At 42.9% G+C, this 20,441-nt stretch overlaps 1 protein-coding gene across 2 annotated transcripts in view; it reads left to right on the forward strand.

Annotated features, from left to right (window-relative positions):
* TAF3 (TATA-box binding protein associated factor 3) overlaps positions 1-19,755 on the forward strand; it is a 182,463-nt gene extending 162,708 nt beyond the window's left edge. For both annotated transcript variants that reach the window (XM_034436650.3, XM_034436651.3), the window contains exons 5-7: positions 3,322-3,568; positions 15,886-15,992; positions 19,037-19,755. In XM_034436650.3, the coding sequence (XP_034292541.2) occupies positions 3,322-3,568; positions 15,886-15,992; positions 19,037-19,151 (469 nt within the window). In that variant the 3' untranslated portion in view covers positions 19,152-19,755. The remainder of the gene's footprint in view (positions 1-3,321; positions 3,569-15,885; positions 15,993-19,036) is intronic.
* Positions 19,756-20,441: the final 686 nt, after the last annotated feature.

Genomic DNA, 20,441 nt, shown 5'->3' on the forward strand with positions numbered 1-20,441 from the left:
AAAGGATGGAAGGCTGAGTCAGCCTTGAGCCTGGTGAGATTTGAACTTGCAGTAATTGCAGGCAGCAGATGTAAGTGGATGTTAATTAATCTGCTGAGCCACCAGAGCTCCTATTCAAAAATTGAATTATTTCAATTGCCTGAGCAGATCCTGAATATGAAAAGTCTTTGTTCTCCGAGCTTTCCATTTCTCTCAGAGAGCAAACCGCTGCCAAAATCTCTAAAACCTGAGCTGCAAGTATTTTCTATTATTTCAAAACGGCAACTCTTGTGTTATTGTTTTATTCTGATGACGATGAAAGCAATAACCCTTAATTAGGGTAAATAATATTATGCAGTATATATATATTGTACTCAGCAGGCAACTATTAATTGCTGCCTTCTTTATAATATAAAGCAGGGTTGCATTGCAATATATAAACAGAGCAGGTAGGTTCCATGGGCTAGCATGGAATCTATTAAGAGTGGAACAGGTAGGCCCAACCAGTTACCTCCAAATGTGCAACTAGGAAAGGAAAGGAAAGGAAAAGAAAAAGAAAAAGAAAAAGGAAAAGGAAAGGAAAGGAAAGGAAAGGAAAGGAAAGGAAAGGAAAGAAGGAAAGGAAAAATAGAAAAGAAGGAAAGGAAAAATAGAAAAGAAGGAAAGGAAAGGAACGGAAAGGAAAAGGAAAAGGAGGAAGAATCTTGGGGATTGTAGTCCCAACATTTTTGGAGAACGCCAGATAAAGAACAATGCTTTGGAGAAAGAGAGGCTGCAGGGAGACCTACTAGGCCCAAAATGGGGTGCGGGGTGTGGGTGGCGCAGCCCCCCCCATCAGTGGTGGGTTTCAAAATTTTTTACTACCGGTTCTGTGGGCGTGGCTTGGTGGGTGTGGTGTGGCTTGGTGGGCGTGGCAGGGGACGGATACTGCAAAATCCCCATTCCCTCCCCACTCCTGGAAGAAGGATATTGCAAAATCTCCATTCCCTCCTCACTCTGGGGCCAGCCAGAGGTGGTATTTACCGGTTCTCCAAACTACTCAAAATTTCCGCTACCGGTTCTCCAGAACCTGCTGGATTTTGCCCCTGCGTACTAGGTCCAAAACGGGATGTGAGGGGAGCAGCCCGTTTTGGCTCCCAGGGGGCTGCAGGAGTTCGAGTGCTGCCTGTCACATCCCCTGGGCACGCCCACCATGGCCACGCCCACCCAGCCAGTCTTTAGGGCAGAGAACCGGTTGTTAAATTATTTGAATCCCACCACTGGTCCAGGACTACCCATATTGTATAGAAAGGGCAGGAGGAGATCATAGTCTGTGTGGTAGGCCCAAAGAGGCCCTCTTCCTTCATGCTTCTGGAGATGGTTAGATGCAGAGCAGAGCAGAAGATCTGAGCAATTATTTCCTATCCATCCTTCCATTATTTCACGAAAACGGTATCAGACCTGGTTAATATTGGAGTGAGAGACCGGCAGGTAATCCCAGAGCTGCAGTCGAAACTGAAAAGTTGCACAGGTAGTCCTCACTTTACAAATATTCGTTTAGTGACCGTTTGAAGTTACCGCAGCACTGAAAAGGGGACTTAACTATTGTTTTTCCCACGTAAGACCGTTGCCCTGTTTCCCCCATGGTGACGTGATCAAAATTCGAACACTTGTCAACTGGCTCACATTTACGACGGTTGCGGGAAGCCGGATTCCCTTAGCAACCATGTTACTAACTGAACAACGGCAGTGATTCCCTTAACGACTGCAAGAAAGTTCGTAAAACGGGGATGAAACTCCCTTAATAGCGGTCTCGCTTTGCAGCAGAAATGTTGGGCTCCGTTGTGGTCATATCTTGAGGACTACCTGTATAAAAAAATAGAGTAACTACTTGCAAGACAGCTACACCTGCCTTCTGCTCCTTCCTCCCTGATTGAATCTGGACACCAGGGCTTGATCTAAGCTACGGAGATCAGGAAAGAACTCCTTACCTATAGAATAGGGGTGTCAAATTAAAGGCGCGTGATATGGTCGGATCTGGACCACGGGGCCATCCTGGTCTATGTGGCATCGGCCCGGTCTACCCAATACGAAGATGAGACATGCCAGCAGTTTGGGGAATGGCATCAAGCTGGCTATGCCCACCCAGTCGGCCACACCCGCCCACTCGGCCTTGCCCGGCCGGCTCCCCAAGGTCAACCACAGCCCTCAATGAAATTGAGTTTGACACCCCTGCTATAGAAGCAGCTTGCAGAGTTGAATAAACTGCCTAGTTGCATGAAGTGCCATCCTTTGCGAGGTTCAAAGGGAAGCCCTCAAAGCAGGGGTGAAATGATCCCGGTTCAGACCGGATCGCCCGATCCGGTAGCAATGGAGCCAGGGGTGGGGTTCGGAGAACCGGTAGCAAAAATCCCTGCCCCCCCCCCTCCATGCCCAGCTGAGCCGCACAATCATCAGAGGCTTTTTTTTAACTTTTAAAAGCATTTTTTCTACAACCTCTTCGGGTGAAAAAATGCTTTTAAAAGTTAAAAAAAAAAGCCTCTGCTGATCAGGCAACTCATCTTGGATAGTCAGAGGCATTTAAAAGAAAAAAAGCCTCTGCCGATCAGGCAACTCAGCTGGGATCATCAGAGCCTTTTGAAAGCATTTTTTTTACAACCTCTTCGCCGAAGAGGTTGTAGAAAAAATGGTTTTAAAAGTAAAAAAAAATGGCCACACCCACACAGTCACATTACCCCCACCTACCAAGCCACGCCCACAGAACCGGTAGTAACAAATTTTAAATTTCACCACTGCCTCAAAGGTCTCTATCAGCTTTTAGCTTAGGCCTTATGGCGGGTGAACTCATTACGTTTGCCACCAACTGCAACCCCAAAGCGATTCTCTTCCCTTTATCTGCTGCTTGCAAACTCCCTGCCCAGCAAGACACATGTAGGCAGCCAGACTAGAAGGCAAGAAAGGATTACAGGCACTCCTCCACTTACGGCCACAGTGGAGCCCAAAATGTCCGTGGCTGAGCGAGACTGTTGTTAGGTGAGTTTTCCCCCATTTTACGGCCTTCCTTGCTGCGGTTGTTAACCGAATCACCACCGTTGTTCAGTTAGTAACAGGGTTGCTACGTAATTAGTGTCCTAAATTCTGGGCTCAGTTGTGGTCGTAGGTCGAGGACTACCTGTATGAGAATTTGATGTAACTTTGGTTTCCTTCCGTCATTCTCTCTGATGCTGTTATGAACCTCTGCTACTATTTTTGTCCTTTGTGAACAGAATTACGTCTTTTCCTCCCCACTTAACTGCATAATTTTTGGTTAATTGAATGAATCGTCTAATGCTATCTCCACTCTTTCTGTTTTTGTCCCAACAGTGTAATCAGCAAAGTGATGCCCACGACGGAGCCTAAACCGTTACCTCTCCTGGTTCGACCCAAAACACCACCACCGCCGCCTTCACCAGCTCCTGTCCATATCACCCCTCCACCTCTTCCTCCGGTGGTCCCTCCAGCCGCCCTTGCTCAGACTCTCATACCACCGTCCTCCCCTGCACCATCCGCCATGGGAAGCTCCAAAGTCCCCGTTCGAAGTGTTGTGACAGAGACCGTCAGAAATTACGTGGTAGGTGGTCTTAATTGTTTCATTGAGTACATGTCACCATCCCATCTTCTGGGTTCCTTAATTGTTTTCATTCGATCCTTAACGCCAGCGGGAGGCCTGGTGGCACAGTGGTTTAAGTGCCTTAAAAGGTAAAGATATTAAAGGTTTCCCTGTCCAGTCGTGCCCGACTTTAGGGAACAGTGCTCATCTCTATCTCTTAGTCTTCATTGTCTGAAGACATTTTCCATGATCATGCATGGCTATACACCAAAAGGCACATGAAACATTGTGACTTTGTTACCAAAGTGGTACCTATTTATCTACTCGCATTTGCATGCTTTTGAACTGCTAAGTGGGCAGGAGCTGAGGCAAGGAAAGGGAGCTCACTCGTTGTGCAGCGCTCGGGTCTCGAACCCCGGGTGTCAGCTTTCCAGCTGACAAGCTCAGCATCTTTAACTACTAAGCTATTGCACCCCTCTTAAGTGCAAGGAAACTCTGCCCACAGCCTGGAGTTCGATCCTGATGGGCTCAAGGTTGACTCGGCCTTCCATCCTCCCCAGTTCAGTAAAACGAGGATCCCAGATTGTTGGGGGCAATATGCAAATAATGTTTCTACTTTGCAAACTGCCCAGAGAGTGCCATAAAGCACTATGGGGCGATATATAAGCCTACAATGCTATTGTTATTTCCAGTGGTCCCATTCGCAATCATACTTCGATACATACATTAAAACATGTATATATATGCAAGACCGATGGATCTCAGTGGAAGGTAATACAATAAAGGAAATTGAACAATGTGTTAAATGTGGCTGGCAGGCAGGCATTCAACAAGCTAAGCGTCATTTTCAAGAACAACCTCCCCCTACGCCTGAAGAGAAAAGTGTTTGATTAACGTGTGCTACCTGTTCTAACATACGCCAGCGAAACATGGACGCTAACCTCACAATCGATACAAAAGCTAAGAATGGCACAAAGAGCCACGCTTGGCATCACAAGACAAGATAGAAAGACCTGCACGTAGATTTAGAGAACAAATGAAAACATATGATGCCATCAAGAGAGTAAAAGAATTGGAATGGAAACGGGCTGGTCCACATAGCAAGAAGAACCGATGGCAGGTGGACCAAAGCCAGAAGTGGGATTCAGTTGGCTTGGACCGGTTCGGGCAAAATGGATGTTAATTTTATGTCTGGTTTGACGAACCACTAGTTCCGATGACTGGCTGGCCCCGTGCCACTACGTCCCGCCCTTCCCAAGAGTCCCCACGTGGCCCATTTTGGATCCCAGGTAAGTGCAGGGGGCACATGGAGCCCGGGGAGGTAGAAAACAGGCCTCCCAGAGGCTCGTGGAGGGCGAAAATGAGCCTATTTCCTGCCTCCAGAGCCCGAGGAGGTGGACAATGGGCCCTCCACAGCCCGTTTTTGCTCCCGGGGGCGGGGGTGCAGGAGGCAGAGTGCTGCCTGTCACACCCTCTGGCCACACCCACCATGGCCACGCCCACCCAGCCGGTCATTAGGGCAGAGAACCGGTTGTTAATTTATTTGACTCCCACCACTGAGTCCAAGGCGGTCATAGAATGGATCTCACTTGATAAAAAGCATCCATGAAAGAGACCTAAAACAAGATGGAATGACACCATAAGCAAATATTGTGGGCCCAATTGGCAAAAGAAAGCCCAGGACCGTATTGGTTGGAAACATGCGGAAGAGGCCTTCGTCCTGCAGTGGATAGACCATGGCTAATACGATGATGATGATATATGGGACCAATTATAAAAGAATTGGTTATGATGGGAAACCAAAGTCCCAACAGCTTCATGTCTAGTTCCGAGGAAAGTAACAAAACCTGGATGTTAAGAGGTTGGATTATCAGCCTCAGAATAACATATGTCAAGTTAATCACCTTTTCATAAATTACAGTTTGGTAATTAAGTATTTGTGGGCTTCCACAGGTGGAACATTTTCTCTGACGAAATGCTTAAATATTGAGTGCTTACGAAGGGAGAAGATACGATACCAAGTTTACTTTTGGTGCCAATACACTTTAATTGTCTTTCTTTACAAAGTCATTAATAAAAGCCACCAGCATTTTACCTACAATATGAAGCACATTGAACTCAAGGGGAGAATAAAGTAATCTTATCAGAAAAAACAACCCTAACAACTAGTGGCAGAAAGTTTTTTTTTTTTTTTAGTAAGTTGTGAGTAAAACAGAAAGGTTCAATCTGTTGAGAAATTTCCCAAAACAGATATGAGACCGATGTTTCTGAGGCTTACTACTTAAAATCTCACATTGACCGAGCACCTGAATTGATCAGATTTCGACTCTTTTATTTCCATAATTGCCCAATAAAAAGTCAACCTTCACCATGACAAAATTTGTAATGCCCAAGGTAAAATTTCAGGATCCAAGTATTTTCAACCTGTTGTGGCTTAACGTTACACAGATTCCAGGAAAATAAGATTCCATGTCAGGTATTGGAATGATGAAATTTGATTTTAATAAATTGCTCTGCCTCGAAAGGAATGCAAATACCTGAATCCCTGGGACATTACACTGGCCTTTAAAAGCTTAAAAATCAGCAATGCATATTTATATACGCTGCCTCTGATACTTATCAAAATGTATATGGGTGTAAACGTCTTAAGATGAACCGATATCACAGATAGAAAGAAGCTTTGTAAAAAGCATATATCTTTATCACAAACAATACAGAGGTATACAGTTAAAAGAATATGATACTTTCTTGCTAATGTTATTTAAGTTAGAGGATAATAATAGGACTCCTCTTATACTATGACTCTTTCAAGTAACAATGTTTACAGTAGAAGCATATTCTTAATTGTGCTAGGAATTGGCTTCTGGTGTTTAGTTTAGTTTAGTTTAGTTTTTTTTAGTTTACTTTATTGCCATTGCACCTCGCACAATGAAATTAAATGGCATCTTCAATGTACATTATAACTAGAAAAGCACACATCCTTCACATTCTATACAGTTGAATTGAAAACCCCTGATATTGCATTAATATTGCACATTAATATATATTAGCATGCATATATTTAGGGAATATATGCATGCTAATATATATACATATATAACGCGCGCACATTTGTATATGTATATATGTCTATATACACACATATACCATATACATACACACACACACACACACACACACACACACACACATATATGCCATATACAGTAATGGCCAAAATTGTGGAAACCTTTTGGGAAAAGTGTATTTTCTAAAACTAGCTAATAACACCACTTTTCTTTAGAGTAGTACCATAAAATTATATATCAATGGAAAGATAATTTAGTTAAGAATGTAATGCAATAACTTTTATGAAGGATTTACTATTAGAATAGCAGTTACAGTATGAAGAAGAAAAGTCAAACACGTAAAAAAAACTAGATAGACAAAAATGATCACCGTAGAAAAAAACGAGATATACAAAAATGATCACCATGTCAGCTAACACTTAGTTGGGTAACCTTTAGCATGAATTACGGCCTTACAAGGTCTTCCCATGGAGTGAACCAAGTCTTTTAGTTCTGCAGCTGTTATAATGTGAAACCAAGATTGATTGAATGATGGCTTTTATTAACTGGGTTTTATTGCTGGGTCGCTTCTGACTAACAAGTTTCTTTAGTCGGCTCTATAGATTTTCAATTGGGTTAAGGTCTGGGCTATTCCCAGGCCATTCCAGCAGTGGAATAGGATGATCTTGAAACTCCAAAAAAAAAAAGTGGTGTTATTAGCCATCAAACCTCAAAAATACACTTTTCCCAAAAAGTTTCCACAATTTTGGCCATTACTGTATTAGGCCAAGAACCAAGCACACAATACCTCAATCAGGGATCTACCAACACAGACAAACAAACTTAATAGTAAACAGCAGCCTACTCAAGAAACCACGAAGAACACTCCCACCAATACCGGCAGGGCAAAGCTACTAGTATATAATAAGAATCACTCCCTTCTAACACTGATGATGTTACCTACTCTGGTAACAAAACGTCTGCAAGAAAACCACCAAATTCAGATAGCACCAAGGACCTCTCATTTCAACCCTGAGCTACAAATAGTCTCTTCTATCGACTGAATACTCACTGTCTACAAACTGTTGCTGTTGTGTGACAATACACCTTTGGCGCATGGATTTCACAGAGGTCTGAGTAGGAGCTAAGTGCAACTTATTTGCTGTGGCTCTTAACAAGTATTGGCTCTTCAGAGAAAGTTAAGAGATGCATAAACCTAGAGCCAAGGACACTATTTGCTTCAGCTCTCAAGATATAAAAATGATCTTAAATGAGTATAGGTTCCCTTCCCTGGCATATGACAGGTAGTCCTCCACTTACAACAGTTCACTTAGTGACCATTCAGTTACAACATCACCGGAAAAAAGTGACTTATGACCATTTTTCACACTTAATAACCGCCGCAGAATCGCCGTGATCACATGTTTTACATTTGGATGTTCAGCAACCGGTTCATATTTACGACCGTTTCTGTGTCCCAGGGGAGGTCACGTGATCCCCCTTCGGATGAGCAAAAGTCAGCAGATTTGCTTAACGTCCGTGCGTGACTCACTTCCCAGCTGCAGCGATTCGCTTAGCAACCGCATCAAGAAAAGCCGTAAAACGGGGCAGACCTCACTCGACCAATTTTTTCCCCCTCGGCCACATAAATTCTGGGCTCCGTTGTGGGTCGTAAGCCGAGGACTACCAGTCTACGTAGCCGAAAGTGCAGTCGGTCTGAACAAGTAAAATAAGGCAGGAAATAGGAAAAGGGGAGTGTGAAAGAAAAAGAGAGAGAGAGAGAAAAGTTCCGTCCTCGTTTTTCAGAAATGAGTAGCTAAACCACAGGGGGCTGACTTTTAGCCAAACAGGACGTGCGAGGTCGGGATTCAACTGCAGTTCAAATATAATCAGCCTTAATCTTGATCAGATAGAACTTTACTGAAATACACAAGGGGTGCCTTCCCCCAATGCGATGTCCCCGGGAGGAAGCAGCCGACAGCTCCCATCATTTACAGCCAGGAGAGGGGAGGAGAGGCTCCCTGATACCCCTTGTTCTGGTTAGTCAGCTGAGCTTGATCCGGTTTGGCTGGAAGTTGCTAACCCAGCAACCCATGTTCCTGTGCTGCGCATGTAATTGATGCATCAGCATCAGAATAGAGCTGGAAGGGACCTTAGAGGTCTTCTAGTCCAACCCCCTGCTCAAGCAGGAGAAACCCCATACCATTTCAGACAGGTGGCTGTCTGGTCTCTTCTTAAAAATCTCCAGGGATGGAGCACCCACAATTTCTGGAAGCAAGCCGTTCCCCTGAATTGTTCTCACTGTCAGGAAATCCCTCCTTCGTTCTAGCCTTCAATTTTTTTGGTTCTGATTTCACCTTACATGCAAACACTTAGAAACTCCCCATCAGGTTTTCAGATGCTTCTCATCATCCGGGTTAGATCTGGCTGCACGACACAAAGGTTGCTTACAGAAGGCTTAGACTTTTAGCATTTGCAGAATTTGTCCATTACCAATGCAGTATAGTGACTTTTTCAGAGATATGGGTGAGGTTTGTTTTTTTTTTAATTTTTTTAATTTGATTTATATGCTGCCCTTCTCCGGAGACTCAGGGCGGCTTACAGTGCGTTAAGCAATAGCCTTCATACTTTTGTATATTTATACAAAGTCAGCTTATTGCCCCCACAAACTGGGTCCTCAATTTACCCACCTTAGAAAGGATGGAAGGCTGAGTCGACCTTGAGCCTGGTGAGAATTGAACTCGCAGTAATTGCAGGCAGCTGGATGTTAAATGCTGCCTTAGGAGGCATTAGCCTCCTACGCCACTCAGGCTCCTGAGTTATTTTTAGGAAATAACGACTCCTGTCTGGTTAATTGTCCTCACTGTTAGGAAGTTTCTCCTCAATTCCAGGTTGCTTCTCTCCTTGATTAATTTCCATCTGTCAGAAATGGTGAAGGGCCGTGATGGCTAACCTGTTTGCCGTTGCGTGCCAAAAGCGGGGAGAGTACAGCGAGGTCGCCCACATGTGTGCCCACAGCCATAATTCAATGCACTCTGCCCCTACGCATGTGCACCCCCCCCCCTTTTAGTACGTAATGGCACAGTAGGCCCATTTTTCACTCTCCCCAGGCTCCAGGAGCTTTCTAGGAGTCTGGGGAGGGCGAAAACAGTCTCCCCCTCCCGGAGGCCCTCTGGAGGCCAGAAACAGCCCATTTCCCAACTTCCGGTGGGACCAAAAGGCCCATAAATCCGCTGGCCAGCGCACACATGCACGCTGGAGCTGAGCTCGCGTGCCCACTGATACGACTCTGTGCCATCTGTGGCACCCATGCTATAGGTTCGCCATCACGGGTGTAGGGTCTCCTGCTTGGGCAGGGGGTTGGACTAGATGACCTACAAGGTCCCTTCCAACTCAGTTATTCTATTAATACCCATCTATTGTTTCTTAGTTTGCCTTCTGGTGCTTTGGAAAATAAGATGACCCCCTCTTCTTTGTGGCAGCCCCTCAAATACTGGAATATTGCTATCGTGTCCCCCATAGTCCTTCTTTTCTCTAGACTGGCCATACCCAAATCCTGCCATCATTCTTCATATGATTTAGTCTCCAGGCTAAATCTCACCAAGATTGTCTTCTGCAGGAAAGGCAGCAGCTGCCAGAAGCTAGGAGGATATCACGTCAATGAAGGCAGCCTAAAAGTATAGGCAGTCTTCGATTTAACGACCACATGGGGCCCAAAATTTCTGTTGCTAAGCAAAACAATTGATAAGTGACTTTTGCCCCATTTTACGACCTTTCTGACCACCGTTGTTAAGTGAATCAGCGCAGTGGTGAAGTAGTGACAATAGTTGTTAAGCGAATCAATGGCTTCCCCATTGACATTGCTTGTCAGAAGGTCGCAAAAGCGGATCACTTGACCCCGAGACACTGCAACCGTCATAAATATGAGTCAGTTGCCAAGCCTCTGAATTTTGATCACGTGAGCATGGGGATGCTGCAAGGGTCGTAAGTGTGAAAAAAGGTCGTAAATTACTTTTTTCCAGTTGTAACTTCAAGCCGTCACTAAATCCATTGCTGTTAAGTCAAGGGCTAGCTGTTTATTGATATCAATCTACTCCCATTTCTTCTTCTTTTTTATCCTACATTTTATTAGTTTATCAAAATACAAAGTACAGAAATACGAAGAAATTAAAATATAAGTAGAATATAAAATATAAGAAAAAGAAGAGCATTGATTTCCGACTCTTTTTGGTGCAGTAGAATAAGGTAGTAACATGCAACCTCAACTTTTTACCTTTATATAATTACATATATTAGCCATAGCACTAATCTATCTAATCAACAAAACCCCAAATCAAAGTTTTTGGGGGTTTTTTTCTACCTCAAGCACAAAGTCCAAAAGCAGTTTCCAAGTAAAACCAAAATTGTGTTCTTTTCTTTAATCGAAGCGATCAATTTTGCCATCTCTGCTACCTCCGTCAACTTTTGCACACATTCCTCCACTGTGTAATCTACTCCATTTCTTTTTTTTTTTAATTTTATTTTTTAAATACAAATAATACAAACATAGTACATATACATCTAAATACAAAAAAAAAGAAAGAAAGAAAAAGGGGAAAAAAACATTACAGTGTATCCCCATCCATGGAGACCATTTTTTTTCCTTCTATTTCTTCGTCTACAACAACTAAAAGATATACAATATATTCCAATTATGCCCTTATCCCCTCCAAAACAACATATATTCTTGAGTAGTTTTATTCCCTTTGCCTTCCACCAACACTGATTTTATAAAATCCCCCCCCCCCCATATTTCATTATAAGAATTTGCTTTGACCATCCCTTTTTTAAATTTAATTTCTGTTGTTAATTTATCATTTGTTTAATCTACTCCATTTCTGACGGAGGGGGAAAAAAAATAATCTCTGTAGGTCAATTACTGTTCACCTCTTCTGTAGAAGAGCACCAAAAATAACTTGCCTGGCATGTTAAAAACTCTTTGTCTGCCGATTCTGGACTGGCGTCGCGTGGTGCCCTCAAGTTTTATACTTCTCAAAGAGAGCTTTTCCTGTTTAGGAAATCTGCCGTCATTCCTGGAGGGGATCCAGCGGCAAATATTTCACCTTGGAGAGATGGTTTTCCATATTAATTCCATCCCTGCCGTTGTTATTAAACAGAATTCTTGCACTTTCCATTATGCATTATGCAATTCCAGCTTTCGGTCAGTGAAAAATCTCTGACATGTTGGCCTTAGGTATGTCAGAAGCGTTGGTTGGTGGAACTTTCTTGGTTGATAAACCCTCCAGGGAAAACTTTCCTCCTTGGCTTGGGAGCAAAGCTGGGCTAAAGAGCCCGAGGCCTTATCAATGGTTGAGTACAGACATTGCACTAAGAAAACAGTCATTTCCTTGCTGGCCTGTGAGTTTGTGTGAATTCATCCGTGGTGGTTTGTAAACCCAGGTTCATGATGCATCATATTGTCAAGCCCATTCCCCTCAAGATTTATTCAGCAAACCATTTTTTTGTAAAAAATATATATATATTTACAGAATTGTTTCAACTCCTATCCTCAAATCGACACTATAGAGCACTGCACACCAGAACAACTAGACACAAGGACAGGTTTTTTTCCCGAATGCCAACACTCTGCTAAACAAATAATTCCCTCAACACTGTCAAAATATTCACTAAGTCTGCACTACTATTAATCTTCTCATCGTTCCCACCACCCATCTCCTTCCACTTATGACTGTATGACTGTAATTTTGTTGCTTGGATCCTTACGATTTACATTGATATTGTTTCCTGATTGCTTATTTGTACTCTATGACTATCATTAAGTGTTGTACCTTATGATTCTTGATGAACGTATCTTTTCTTTTATGTACACGGAGAGCCTATGCGCCAAAGACAAATTCCTTGTGTGTCCAATCACACTTGGCCAATAAAAATTCTATTCTATTCTATTTTAGGCAAACAATGGTTTTACATCATGTATCACATAACTTACCAGGCAATTATATCATTTTAAATAAGAGCTTGCTTAGGTTATTCATGGCAGAATCCCGGGCGTAAAGGGGAAATTTAAACATATAGTCAGACTGTCTGGGGTTTTTTATTTATTTATTTATTTAGAATTGTTCGATGGCGAGACGGGCGGCAAATAAATTAAATAAATATTTATGAAATTTATATGCTGCTCAACTCTCAGTTTGCTTTCTTAGGCTTTTGGCTTATTTTGTTTCCCTCAATTTAGGAAAGAAGCAGTCACAAAACAGAAAAACCTATGCAGGAGAAAGGCCGATTATTTATATGTTCATAGCTGACTATATCTTTATATTTAGAGTGTAATTTTTCACATTCATTTCATCTGTCAACTAAAAATAGGCTGACACCCATATATTTAAGCTCAGATTAATTTGGATTTAAGGCCATTAAAACTGAACGGCCTAAGAGTTGGAAAGTTTCTCATATGTTGACGAAGGAGAGAAGAACTTTCATAAAATCATTAAGTTCTAACAGAAGCCAGAATTCCAGGGTGCATATTGTCCAAAATAGGATTGCTGCAATTAACGTAATTAGCAGCATGTATGAATGTGCACCATAATGAACAGAAGAGCCAGCCTTTACCAGCCTGTTGCAAAGTGTTATAAACTTTCTAATGTTCTCTCTCTCCCTCCCTCCCTCTCTCTCCATCCCTCTTTCTCTTTCTCTCCATCTCTCTCTTTCTTTCCCTCTCCATCTCTCTTTCACACACACACACACACACTCCATCTCTCTTTCTCTCTCTCTCTCCATCTCTCTCACACACACACTCTTCATCTCTCTCCAGCTCTCTCTTTCTTTCTTTCTCTCTCTCTCCATCTTTCTTTCACACACACACACACTCCATCTCTCTCTTTCTCACTCTCCATCTCTATCTCTCTTTTTTTTCTCTCTCTCTCTCTCCCTCTCCCACTTACCCTTCGGTAAATGTCGTAGTGTGACAAATGTCAAAGGAATGGAAAGTTACTCAGTAACTATTTTTTATACCCTTGATCTTATCAGTGAGCTGAGTTGGATGACTTTGGCTAATAAGTACTAACCCAGCAACCTAAATGCTTGTGCTGTATATATTAGACGCGCACTGCCAAGACAGTCTTCGGCAAGGCAGGGAGGGACGGAGGGAGGGAGGCAGCCGAGGCGGCTGAATGAATGAATGGATGGAAGGAGCATGGTAGGGCCGTAACCAGTTTCAGCTCCCAGTTGGGAAGTCTTGCTTTCGCCAACCTAGCACTGGCATCTTCCAAGCCCATCAAATTACACGTCTGTGGAGATTCTCGGCCATCCAGGTTCATGATTGTCCCAAAGATTTAACTTCTTAAATCTTAAATTTGAATTGGTATTCCCACGTTTAACCTTATTTCTTGGATATTCTGTTTTAATTTGTCTTTTAACTTTTGTATTCTCTGTTTCGTATTGTTGTGAGCCGCCCTGAGTCTTTTGGGAGAAGGGCAGCAATCAAATCAAATCAAATCAAATCAAATAAAAAAATAAATAAATAAATAAATAAATAAATAAATGAAAAGCTTTTTCCAAAAGGCAGCTGGACTTCCTTCGTTTTTACTTGAAGACGTTTCCCTTCTCATCCAAGAAGCTTCTTCGGTTCTCATTCAGATTACAGGCTTTGTTATCCACGGCTAACAAGGTGTTTGGCTCGGTAGGTGGAGGGTAGAAGAACTCACAGACCAAGTCAAACGATGGATCCCAGGTTGAGCAGGTCTGACACAGCCCCTTGGCAACTGGAGCCAGTGGTTGGGATGTGCTTGGTTTTTTTCTTAAGCACATCAACTTGCTTTCTGAAAGAGAAGCAGAGGTGGTGGCCTTCAAGATGCCACTCTCTGGCTTGTTGAAGCTGTGCCACCTGCGCTTCAGGTGTGTCAGGACACAGTTGGCACATCCACATTATCCCATCCCAGGCTCAGCTTGGCTCGTTCTGGAATTGAGCTCCCAGAACAAGACAACTTAACACAGTAACAGAATATGAATAACAGAATTGGAAGGGACCTTGGAGGTCTTCTAGTCCAACCCCCAGCTCAAGCAGGAGACCCTGTACCATTCCAGACAAGTGGCTGTCCCTTCTCGCCTTAAAAACCTCCAGTGATGGAGCACCCCACAACTTCTGGAGGCAGTTCAGTTGCAATTATTCAACCTTCAGAAAACTCCACCTGGATGACTAGGAATCTTCATGGAGATTAATCTTCATTCACAAATTGATCTTTTGAACAAACCATGGCCTGTAACCCTCCGAATAATGAATAAGAATGGTTGAAATTGTGTGTTTTTTTTTAATCTGTACCTTTTCAAAGCAAGAAGTTGTTTATTTTATGTATGTATGTATATTGTTGTTTTTATTGAGTTTTTCAATTGTAACGTGCCTTGAAATTCTCTGATCTAGCTTCCTTATAAACCTAATATATTACCATTGATATTGTTATCGAAGGCTGCATGTCTGCATTCATACCTCATGTTTGTTCAAATACTATAGCCCTTAGACTTATATACCGCTTCACAGTGCTTTATAGCCCTCTGTAAGCGGATTAGAGAGTCAGCCTATTTCCCTCAACAATTTGGGTTCCTCATTTTACCAATCTGGGAAAGATGGAAGACTGAGTCCACCTTGAGCTGGTGAGAATCGAACTGCTGGCAGTCGGCAGTCAGCAAAAGTAGAACTGCATTCCAACCACTGCACTATCATGGCTATGGTGGGATATTTCTGATACTCCCCCATCGATGACCCCATTACCCCCCACCCCCATCCTTGAGCTATTAAATCAGTGTTTCTTAACATTGGCAACTTTAAGCTGTGTGGATTTCAACTGCCAGAAGTCCACACAGCTTAAAGCTGTCAAGCTTAAGAAACACTATGTTAGATATCCCAAAGGTGCTTTTTTCAGGAGGCCACTGGACTTTCTTGTTTTTTCTTTTGAAGACGTTTCGCTTCTCATCCAAGAAGCTTCTTCAGCTCTGACAGGATGGTGGGGAATGGAAGGATTTATACTCCTTGCAGACAGCTGGTCATTTGCATCCTTTTAGAGGATCGTTGAAGCACTTGGAAGTTTATCTGTGTCCTCGGGGTCACCTGAGTGGTGCTCCTGGTTCCTGTCATATGCATTTCTCTCCCCCCCCCAAACCCCCACCCCGGAAATCCATTCCTACTCCCTTTTAACTATGTTAGATAGCTATTGTGGAACGTGTACAAAGTAATCTACATCAAATGAGACCTCTGCCCGTTTGAGTCTTCAGTTTCTCCTTCCTTTTCTATCCATCCAGATCCGAGATGAGTGGGGGAACAAGGTATGGATCTGTCCCGGTTGTGAAAAGCCGGACGATGGCAGCCCGATGATTGGGTGTGACGACTGTGACGATTGGTATCACTGGTAAGTGGTGGAGGAGGCCATGTTCTGCTTCTGAAGTCATGTGGGAGAACTCTTGTGGGACCTCTTGTGGGTGTTGTAGTCTTAGAACTACAAATGATACGGAAATGATCATTTATTACATTACCTAAGATTCTGTGTTGTCGGCCTGTTGTAATCCGCTGGAAGAGTTCAGACAAGATCTGAACACAAAAGTGTCCAAATTGGAGCTCTTGGTCTATATGCAACCATTTCTCAAAACTTTGGAGACAGCGCTTACAATCATTTGTCAGGGTTCCAAGTAATAATCCCATAGCAAGCAAGGTTCCGAGGCAGGTGGATTCCTCAAAAAATAGCTTTATTGGAAAATTTCCCTCAACCCCAAACAATTCGTCACATCGTCCAGTCAAAGTGCTGTCTTGTTGCCTGGTGACCTCACTCCTTCCTCGGCCCAGGTGTGAGAATGACCTTGGTTCCCAAGAGAAAGTATTTTGTTTTGGCTACAAAACCCCAGCTATCTCTAATCCCTCAGCTCCAGTGTGGCAACAACACTGAATCTCCAAGATGGCTTCGGTCAGGTCACTTCAGGATTGACATCAGTCTGGTTTCAAGGCAGCAGAAAGGAGGAAATATAAAGTCCACGCAAATAATCTCAGTTTGGTCTAGTGGTTAAGGCACCAGGCTAGAAACTAGGAGACCACAAGTTCTAGTCTCACCTTAGGTATGAAAGCTGGTCATGTGACTTTGGGCCCATTACCAGGAGGCAGTGAGTTCTAGTCCCACCTTAGGCAGGAGAACCAATTGGGTGACTTTGGGCCAATTACCAGGAGACAGTGAATTCTAGTTCTGCCTTAGGCATGAAAGCCAGCTGGGTGACTTTAGCCCAGTACTTCAACCCACCTCACAGGGTTGTTGTTGTTGTGGGGAAAACAGGAGGAAGAAGGTGAGTGGGATACGTTTGCCACCTTGAATTATTTGTAAAAATAAAGGATGGATGGATGATTGGAAGATGAATATAGTTATATTTATATTATATATAAATATAGTTACTATATTTAAAAATATCAGGCCCGAAAGATCAAACCCACATGCGAAGGTCCAATTAAACTGATTTATTTCTTTAAAAAAAAACCCCTATCTACAAGAATCTTCTCAACTGCTAGCACCTGCTTGGACCAACATATTTCAAGGAGGATTGGGCTTAGTCCTCTTGTGACTACCTAGGGATTCTAGACTCATTCCTCTTTTAACTCCACCTCCACGTTCTGCCACATCCTTCTCCTGCAATAAGTAAGTGTAAACTCAAGTTAAATCTGGTTTGTTTGTTTTTCTCCCAGCCCTTCCTGTTTTGGGGGACGCTGCATCCCCCAGGCCTAACACAGCCCTCTTTTTAAATGATTTTATAGACCCCTATCTTGAGCAAACAGGCTTCCCTAGCAGCCAAGTGATACATTCAGGTTGTCCTTACTGTCTGCGGTATTGAATTCCTTCTTGCAAAAGCACCGATGTGAATATAGAGTTCCCTGAATTTTCATTACTTAAATAATCCTAAGAGTATTTTTCCTGAACTGAAAAATAGACCCGTTCTACAAACTGAAAGGATTTATTCAGTGAACTGAGTAATCGTTCTACACATTTAAACAGACAAATCGAGATCCCAGTGGCTATGTGTGTGTGTGTGTGTGTGTGTGTGTGTGTGTAGTTAATATTTCGGGTTTCTTCCCGTGTAATTGTGAACATATATATATATATATATTAAAAAAAGAAGTTTAAACTTTTTTTCTTAAACCTTTAATTTCCTATATTTTTCAGCAAAAAAAAAAAAAGCAAGCAAGCTCCAGCATCCATTTGCATGTCTTTTTAAAGGATGAGGAAATATAACCCTTTAAAACCAAAGAACCAGGGCCCTAAAAATGATTAAAAACAGTAGAGGAAGCGCTAAAAAAAACAACAACCCAGAAAGAAAATTATTTATGTACAGATGCATTCCAGTTTATGAACGATGTGGAAAAATATGTATATATCTATATCAGGAAGTACAATTCAGAGAAAACGCATAACGCTAATACGCGGAGATCTGCAGCCATTCTAAGTATCTAAGAACATGTTTCACGAGAAACTACAGGAAGTAACCCTTGTGTAAATCCACCGGTGCCTCATTTTATTCATATCTGCAGGAGGATTTTGAGGTGGGGGAAAACACAAGATCAGCCCTGACATCACATAAATTAAAATTGTGGAATCTCTTCGGTTGTAGGTGATGTCCCAAATCATTACGTACATGTGAGTGTGTGTGTGTGAAAACGAAGCCATCGTCAAACAAAACATGTTGTGGTTGTTTTTTAACCCACGTTCTATCCAACACTCTGTCACAGGATGTTCCCTCCCCTTTAAATCAAATTATAGGTAGTCCTTGACTTGCAACCATTTGCTTAGTGATCATTCGAAATTACGACATCACTGGGGGAAAAAATGACTTAGGACCGTTTTTCACCCTTACGACCATGGCAGCATCTCCGGGGTCACGTGATCAAAAATTCCAACGCTTGACAACTACCTCATATTTATGACGTTTGCAATGTCCCGGGGTCATGTAAATCCCCTTTTACGACCTTCTGACAGGGGTGGTATTCATTTACCTTCGCTACCGGTTCACTACCTATCTCCACGCATGCGGAGAGTGTCAAAAACAGGACGTGATGACGTCCAGGCGGGTGGGCGGAGCCTCCCTCAGCCGCCACTACCAGTTCGCACAAACCGGATAGAACCGGCTGAATACCACCACTGCTTTCTGACAAGCAAAGTCAAGGACTACCAGATTCACTTAACAACCGTGTGACTAGCTTAACCACGGTGGGGTGACTCACTTAACACCCGTGGCGAGAAAGTTCGTAAAACAGGTCAAAGCTCCCTTAACGACCATCTCCGCTTAGCACCCGGAATTTCGGGGCTCCGTTGTGGCCATAAATCGAGGACTACCTGTAGCTCTTTAATCCTGTTCAGATTTGCAAGGAATGGTTCTCCTTCCTCCTGCCCATCTTTCACCCCTTTCTCCTTTTCCTTCGCAGGCCCTGCGTCGGCATCACGGCTGCTCCCCCGGAAGAGATACAATGGTTCTGCTGTAGGTGTGCAAGCAAAAAGAAGGACAAAAAACACAAGAAGGGAAAACACAAAGCACACTGAGATTGTGGAGAATTGTCAGGCCAGGGGGTAAGGCCTGGGCGTTCCTGCTCCCCGAGTCTTCTTTTCCCGGAGGGATTCGGTCCGGCTTCTGCTGCCCTATCCGTTGCCATCACATCTCTGAGGATTTTGATTTTGGGAGGAATCGCAAAGATGCACATCCTTACACACAATTCTCTCCCTCTGCTTCTGTCTCTCTCTCTCTCTCTTTTTCCTCCTTCACCAAGTGTGACAGGCACAAATTGAGAATTTAACGGACTCGCCAGCCAGAAGAACAATCAACCGAGCAGCAGAGGCCTTTGTAAATATCAGCTGCCTTCTTCAAACTTTGCATTTCTTTTTTCCTGGTTTTAAGTAGCAGGAGAGACTAATTATGATCCTTTTTGAAAGCCCCTGGAGTGATTTCCACAGCCTCTTCTTTGCAAAGCTAGAAAAATCAGATGTGACTCCGGATGGAGTAAAATGGCTGGTAGATTTTTTTTTTTCCTGATGGGAGTATGTGAAACTTTTTTTTTTTCTCCTTGTTTTTTCCTCCTCCTGTTTTCTTTCTTTCTTTTTTTTTTTTTTTACAACAACATAAATAAATCTGCCTTAGCTTTTTGTGAAATAACTTCCTTTTTCTTTCGGATGTGCGTGTATGTGGCGGGGGTAAGTGAGGTAGGTTTCTCTTCTCCAACTGAAAATATGAATTAGATTTTTCTCTCCCCTTCCAAAGCCCATGTGAATTAAGATTCAATCTTCGGAAAAAGGAGAGATTTTTCAGCTTGCTCATTTCAGAAGTTCGTCGGAGCACTTCCTTAGGATTAGATTTTATTTTATTTTTTTGACTCGGGTTGATACCTTGAAGACAACAGTGGCTATTTTGAAATTTGCCTACGGTACAGGTAGCTTTCGACTTGCAACCAAATTGAGCCCCAAATTTCCATTATTAAGTGAGGCAGTTGTCAAATGAATTTTGCCTCATTTTACAACCTATCTTCCCACAGAATCACTGCAGTTGTTAAGTTGGCAACAAGGTTGTTAAGGAAATCTGGCTTCCCCATTGACTTCGCTTGTCAGAAAGTCGCAAAAGAGGATCACATGATCCCGGGATACTGCAACCGTCATAAGTACATGCCAGTTGCCCAGCGTCCAAATTTTGATCATGTGAACACGGACATGCTGCAACGGTTCTTAAGTGTGAAAAACAGTCACACGTCCCTTTTTACACTGCCGTTGTAACTTCGAACAGTCACTAAACAAGCGATTGTAAGTCAAGAACTACCTGTAGCTTATCCATGCACTTCCTAGAAA

This window comes from Pantherophis guttatus, chromosome 7, assembly GCF_059756535.1.
Source record: "Pantherophis guttatus breed Tessera chromosome 7, ASM5975653v1, whole genome shotgun sequence".
Taxonomy (NCBI): domain Eukaryota; kingdom Metazoa; phylum Chordata; class Lepidosauria; order Squamata; family Colubridae; genus Pantherophis; species Pantherophis guttatus.